The 7,500-nt window shown below is 39.8% G+C and overlaps 1 protein-coding gene across 4 annotated transcripts in view; it reads right to left on the reverse strand.

The window, feature by feature from the left end:
* Positions 1–7,500, reverse strand: part of fgf13a (fibroblast growth factor 13a) — a 465,629-nt gene that overhangs the window by 25,079 nt on the left and 433,050 nt on the right. For all 4 annotated transcript variants that reach the window (XM_062044138.1, XM_062044135.1, XM_062044136.1 and 1 more), the window contains one exon: positions 7,189–7,292. In XM_062044138.1, coding sequence (XP_061900122.1) covers positions 7,189–7,292 — 104 coding nt within the window. The remainder of the gene's footprint in view (positions 1–7,188; positions 7,293–7,500) is intronic.

Below are 7,500 nucleotides of genomic sequence, written 5' to 3' on the forward strand. Positions count from 1 at the left end.
GCTTTTCATAAGACCCCAATTCAGTAGTGTACACACATTTGGAAATAAGAGCTAAAAGGTGATGTCCACACATGTGGCCACTAGGCCTTTAGAGGATAGTCTGCAAATGTTTCATTTTTTCATTTATTTCAGGCAATGACATAAAGAAGTACAAGTTGACAAAACATACTAATATAAATTAATATAGTGCACGATTGTCCAGTTTTGCCTGAAAGGGAGTGGGAAGAAGATCATTTATTTAATCCCACCCCCAGTTCTCCATTCAGTGATTATTCACATGAGTTTCACTCTTACTTTCTTCAAGGATTATAATACAGATGTTGTATCATAGTGGCATTACCACAGGTAACAATCATTATTACACTGTAACAATCATTTGTACCAACAATGTAGGAATAATGAATATACCAACAATGGTAATAGACAACATAGCAATAATGGTAATAGACAACATAGCAATAATGGTAATAGACAACATAGCAACAATGGTAATAGACAACATAGCAATAATGGTAATAGACAACATAGCAATAATGGTAATAGACAACATAGCAATAATGGTAATAGACAACATAGCAACAATGGTAATAGACAACATAGCAATAATGGTAATAGACAGCATAGCAACAATGGTAATAGACAACATAGCAATAATGGTAATAGACAACATAGCAATAATGGTAATAGACAACATAGTAACAATGGTAATAGACAACATAGCAATAATGGTAATAGACAACACAGCAACAATGGTAATAGACAACATAGAAATAATGGTAATAGACAACATAGCAATAATGGTAATAGACAACATAGCAACAATGGTAATAGACAACATTGCAATAATGGTAATAGACAACATAGTAACAATGGTAAGGAAACATTGAGCACATGTTAACACTTTGAGACAGAGTATAGCAGCAGGTCAAATTAAAGACCCTCATCTCTATATTTGAACCAGACCCCATGTTTGTATAATAGTTTAAATTGATTAATAGTTTGGCATTGCTTGTGTTGTAAGTCCAGTTTGTTCCAGAGTTCCGCATACAGACACACAAAAACGTTTACGAGTGGTTTGAGCTCTCGGTAATAAGAAATATCCAAAGCCTCTCAAGTTATGAGCCTGCACTCGTCTTATAAAAAAAACGTTGTAGATTAGGCGACAATAATTTGTTAAATGCTTTATATAAGATTATTAATGTCATCAAATTTGAGCAACTTTGATTGCATAAACAGATTATGAGTATGTTCTAAATAACCAACGTTGTGAATGATCCGCACTGCTCTTTTCCGTAATATGATCATAGGATGAATTGTGTTGTGGTAAGTATTCCCCCATACTTCAACACAGTATGTAAGGTATGGCAGTATCAAGGTGCAGTATAGAGTACGGAGTGCACTTTCGTTGAGGTATAGTTTTGCTTTGTTTATAATTGAGAGGCTTTTGGAGATTTTTGTTTTAATGTGTCTGACATGAGGTTTCCATGATAGTGTACTATCAATTATTACTCCCAAAAATGTATTCTCATTTACGATTTCAATTTGGGTACCATCAATACTTATTTTCTGTTCAGACGTTATGTTGCGATTTCCAAACATCACTATCTTAGTTTTATTTATATTAAAGGATAATTTATTTGTGTCCATACATTTTTTTACTATGTTTAGTTCTGTTTTTACTGTATTTATGAGCTCATTACAGTCATCACTACTGTAGAATATATTTGTGTCGTCTGCAAATAGTATACATTTCAGTATTTTGGATGTATTAAACATATCATTAATATATACATTAAACAGTTTTGGCCACAACACGGACCCTTGGGGGACACCACAAGCAATGCCAAGAGTATCAGATAAAAATTGACCCATTTTAACAAACTGTACCCTCCCTGTTAAATAACTTTTTAACCAGTCACCAGCCAGCCCCCTAATTCCATATATTCCCATTTTATCTAGTAGAATTGAATGATCAATGGTATCAAAGGCTTTCTTTAGATCAATAAAAATACCAACTGCATATCTTTTATGCTCCAGTGCATTAGTCATTTCCTCAATAGCTTCAGTTATTGCCATTGAAGTTGTTCGTTTGGACCTAAAGCCATACTGACCGTCATTGATTATATGATGCTTCTCAAGAAAAGATTCAAGTCGAGAGTTAAATAGTTTCTCTAAGATTTTTGAGAACTGAGGCAAAAGAGAGATTGGTCTGTAATTTGCGAAAGCGTGTTTGCTGTCACTTTTGAAGAGCGGAGTTACCTTAGCCATTTTCATTTGACTTGGAAAGCAAATGATGTGTTGTTGTTGAGTGTCGGTGCTGTCTAGAGATCGGCAGAGTAACCGTGTAATACTCTTTGGTAGCTAATTGCTTTGTAGATATCGGAAACAGCGGGAGGCAGTGTGCAGGTAAAAAGGTATCTAATGCTTACACCAAAAATAAACAAAAGGTGAGTGCCCCTAAGAAAAGGCATTGAAGCTTAGGGAAGGCTATGCAGAACCAAACTAAAACTGAGCTGGCTACAAAGTGATTGAAGCTTTTATTAGTAGATTGGACAGTACAGTACATATTCCATACAATTGACCACTAAATGGTAACACCCGAATAAGTTTTTCAACTTGTTTAAGTCGGGGTCTACGTTAATCAATTCATGGTACAAATATATACAAACCCCGTTTCCATATGAGTTGGGAAATGGTGTTAGATGTAAATATAAACGAAATACAATGATTTGCAAATCCTTTTCAAGCCATATTCAGTTGAATATGCTACAAAGACAACATATTTGATGTTTTTGGCAAATAATCATTAACTTTAGAATTTGATGCCAGCAACACGTGACAAAGAAGTTGGGAAAGGTGGCAATAAATACTGATAAAGTTGAGGAATGCTCATCAAACACTTATTTGGAACATCCCACAGGTGAGCAGGCAAATTGGGAACAGGTGGGTGCCATGATTGGGTATAAAAGTAGATTCCATGAAATGCTCAGTCATTCACAAACAAGGATGGGGCGAGGGTCACCACTTTGTCAACAAATGCCTGAGCAAATTGTTGAACAGTTTAAGAAAAACCTTTCTCAACCAGCTATTGCAAGGAATTTAGGGATTTCAATCAATCAATCAATCAATGTTTATTTATATAGCCCTAAATCACCATCTACGCTCCGTAATATCATCAAAGGGTTCAGAGAATCTGGAGAAATCACTGCACGTAAGCAGCTAAGCCCGTGACCTTCCATCCCTCAGGCTGTACTGCATCAACAAGTGACATCAGTGTGTAAAGGATATCACCACATGGGCTCAGGAACACTTCAGAAACCCACTGTCAGTAACTGCAGTTGGTCGCTACATCTGTAAGTGCAAGTTAAAACTCTCCTATGCAAGGCGAAAACCGTTTATCAACAACACCCAGAAACGCCGTCGGCTTCGCTGGGCCTGAGCTCATCTAAGATGGACTGATACAAAGTGGAAAAGTGTTCTGTGGTCTGACGAGTCCACATTTCAAATTTTTTTTGGAAACTGTGGACGTCGTGTCCTCCGGACCAAAGGGATATCAGCACTTCAGTCATCAACAATTGCATCATCAGAGAAATGGACATTGAAACAGTGTAGGTGTGACTTGGTAGGATATGTACAGCGAGCAGAGAACATAGTGAGTTCAGAAAGCATAAGAACAAGTATATACATTTTATTATTTACATTTGATTATTTACAATCCGGGGAGGTGGGATGTGGAGGGGGGAGGGTGTTAGTCAAGGGTTGAAGTTGTCTGGAGGTGTGGTTTTAGTGCGGTTTTGAAGGAGGATAGAGATGCCCTTTCTTTTACACCTGTTGGGAGTGCATTCCACATTGATGTGGCATAGAAGGAGAATGAGTTAAGACCTTTGTTAGGTCGGAATCTGGGTTTAACGTGGTTAGTGGAGCTCCCCCTGGTGTTGTGGTTATGGCGGTCATTTATGTTATGGAAGTAGTTTGACATGTACTTCGGTATCAGGGAGGTGTAGCGGATTTTATAGACTAGGCTCAGTGCAAGTTGTTTTACTCTGTCAAGTAAACAAAAACAGAATGCTGGACGACAGCAAAGACTTACTGTGGAGCAAAGACGGCGTCCACAAAGTACATCCGAACATGACATGACAACCCAACCCAAATAGGTGAAATTAGATAATCTCCCACGGCACACCAGACTGTATCTCACGGCACACTAGTGTGCCGCGGCACAGTGGTTGAAAAACACTGGACTAGACAGGCCTGTAGCGTCTACCTCCAATATGACAGGTGTATTAAATATGTGAGACCTCTGAACACACCCAAATACTTTATTGTCTCAATAAAACTGAGCAAAAAAAAAAAAATAGTCCTGCATTTTTCCCCCCCAAAAGTAGAAGAAAGAAAGTCTGGTGGAATCCATATTAATTGGTTCTTCCTCACCCACACATTGACACTGACGGATGAATATTTTTTCCCACTGGTGCCTTCTGCCTCACCCACTCATGCGCTCTTATTCTCACCGCACATGTTCTCTCACCCTCCTGCTCTCTTTTTTTTAACTTGATGCGCACGCCCAGACGTGCAAAAACATGTGCATGCATAAAATATGTGCGCACTCCGTAGCTAAACGCCCGTACAATTGGAAGAAAAAAAAAACAACAACTCCATTTAAAAATGCATGCGCGTGGAATATTTAAACCACAGGTGTCAAACTCAAGGCCCGGGGGCCAGATCTGGCCCGCCACATCATTTTATCCGGCCCCGCAAACACCTGGAAATGATATGTGTCAATAAAATACTTCATATTTTCTCACTAAATTTCTTAGATTTTTTTTTAATTTTGACCAAAAAAATGATATGTACTGCTTGAAATTGCATGCCTTTTAAACTTTAATAGTATCCAATATTGCAACAAATATTACAGAATATTATCATACTTTCCAAACATGTTTTTTGTCTAAATAAAAATAAATAAATAAAAACTTTACAGCAAATTACCCATCAAATTAACGAAAATGACAATACATTTTATGTTGTTCTTTACAGCTGATTACTGTAAATTGGGAAAAAACTACGATATTTTTCGGAGTATAAGTCGCTCCGGAGTATAAGTCGCACCAGCCGAAAATGCATAATAAAGAAGGGAAAAAACATATATAAGTCGCACTGGAGTATAAATCAAATTTTTTGGGGAAATGTATTTGATAAAAGCCAACAGCAAGAATAGACATTTGAAAGGCAATTTAAAATGTCTAAAGAATAGTGAACAACAGGCTGAATAAGTGTACGTTATATGAGGCATAAATAACCAACTGGTATGTTAACGTAACATATTATGGTAAGAGTCATTCAAATAACTATAACATATAGAACATGCTATACGTTTACCAAACAATCGCTAAATCCCATGAAATCTTATACGTCTAGTCTCTTACGTGAATGAGATCAATAATATTATTATACCACTCATCTGTGCATCAGTTGGGGACATCTCTGCACTGCTGACCTGTCTCCATTCAAGATGGTCTCCTGCTGGCCCCACTATGGACTGGACTCTCACTATTATGTTAGATCCACTATGGACTGGACTCTCTCACTATTATGTTACATCCACTATGGACTGGACTCTCACACTATTATGTTAGATCCACTATGGACTGGACTCTCACACTATTATGTTAGATCCACTATAGACTGGACTCTCACACTATTATGTTAGATCCACTATGGACTGGACTCACACTATTATGTTAGATCCACTATGGACTGGACTCTCACACTATTATGGTAGATCCACTATGGACTGGACTCCCACACTATTATGTTAGATCCACTATGGACTGGACTCTCACACTATTATGTTAGATCCACTATGGACTGGACTCTCACACTATTATGTTAAATCCACTATGGACTGGACTCTCACACTATTATGGTAGATCCACTATGGACTGGACTCTCACACTATTATGTTAGATCCACTATGGACTGGACTCTCACACTATTATGTTAGATCCACTATGGACTGGACTCTCACACTATTATGTTAGATCCACTATGGACTGGACTCTCACACTATTATGTTAGATCCACTATAGACTGGACTCTCACACTATTATGTTAGATCCACTATGGGACTGGACTCTCACACTATTATGTTAGATCCACTATAGACTGGACTCTCACACTATTATGTTAGATCCACTACGGACTGGACTCTCACTATTATGTTAGATCCACTATGGACTGGACTCTCACTATTATGTTAGATCCACTATGGACTGGACTCTCACAATTATGTTAGATCCACTATGGACTGACTCTCACTATTATGTTAGATGCACTATGGATGGACTGGACTCTCACACTATTATGTTAGATCCACTATGGACTGGACTCTCACACTATTATGTTACATCCACTATGGACTGGACTCTCACACTATTATGTTAGATCCGGTGCGCCCTACGGTCCGGAAAATACGGTCGAACAAATCTCAATGGTCAGACTTCCTGATTAACGGAGGCGGATCCAAACCTAACGGCGTTGCAGTCACGAGTGTAAAAGGTCAGGGGCGTTGGCGCCCTGAGAAGAAACCAAATAAAACAAGTACCTGTTTGCATTAACGAGGATTGACGCCGACACCGAGACCTTTGGGTAATCTTTACTAATTTGACTCCTGGCTGTCAGGTGTGGACCCCTCTCAGGTGCACCCCCCCCCCCCCCCCCCCCCACCCCCCCCCCCCCCCCCCCCCCCCCCCCCCCCCCCCCCCGCCCCCCTGACACGCTTCACAGTGGCCTGCAGCTGATTTATTCATAGTCTTGCACCTTTAATTAAAAAGAAGGAGCCGGTGGCCACAGGCCGGGTCCACACTTGGCAGGCATCCTCCGTGTCTGGGTGGATGCTTCAAAGTCAAAGTGCAACAAAAAAAAAAAACCCCAGCAAGTCTCCAATGTGGACTCGTACAAATTGTTTATGTCGGCGTGCAGAATCTGGCGTGCAGAATCTGGCGTGAACGTCATCGCCGCGCTAATAGCGGACAACATTTGACAGACTGGGGAAGAACCAAGTCCATCTGGTGACGCGTGTTATTTTGTAACAAGTGCGTGTGGACGCCAAGCAGCAGCAGATGTCCTCCAAGGCAACATAACATGTACAGCAAGTGGGGAATATGGAAGAAGAAGAAGAACACTTACGGACGTGTAGAGGAAGCCCTCGCTGTTCATGGCCAGGTAGAGTTTGGTCTGCACGCCCTGGATGGCCACCACTCGCAGACCCACTGGGATGAGGTTGAACATGGCTGCAGGGACGACAAATAAGATCCACAAATAAAACAATGATTGTGGAAACAAATCCACACGACCAACAGAGGCTCATGTCGGGGATAATGTGGTGCCAGCTGGGAAGTAGTTTTCATGTTCCACGACCTCGCAGCAAACTACAAACTGCTGCATGTTTACAATAGTAGTTGAAATACTGCACAGACTACATAAAAGACTAATTACTGT

Source organism: Entelurus aequoreus, linkage group LG04 (genome assembly GCF_033978785.1).
Source record: "Entelurus aequoreus isolate RoL-2023_Sb linkage group LG04, RoL_Eaeq_v1.1, whole genome shotgun sequence".
Taxonomy (NCBI): Eukaryota; Metazoa; Chordata; class Actinopteri; order Syngnathiformes; family Syngnathidae; genus Entelurus; species Entelurus aequoreus.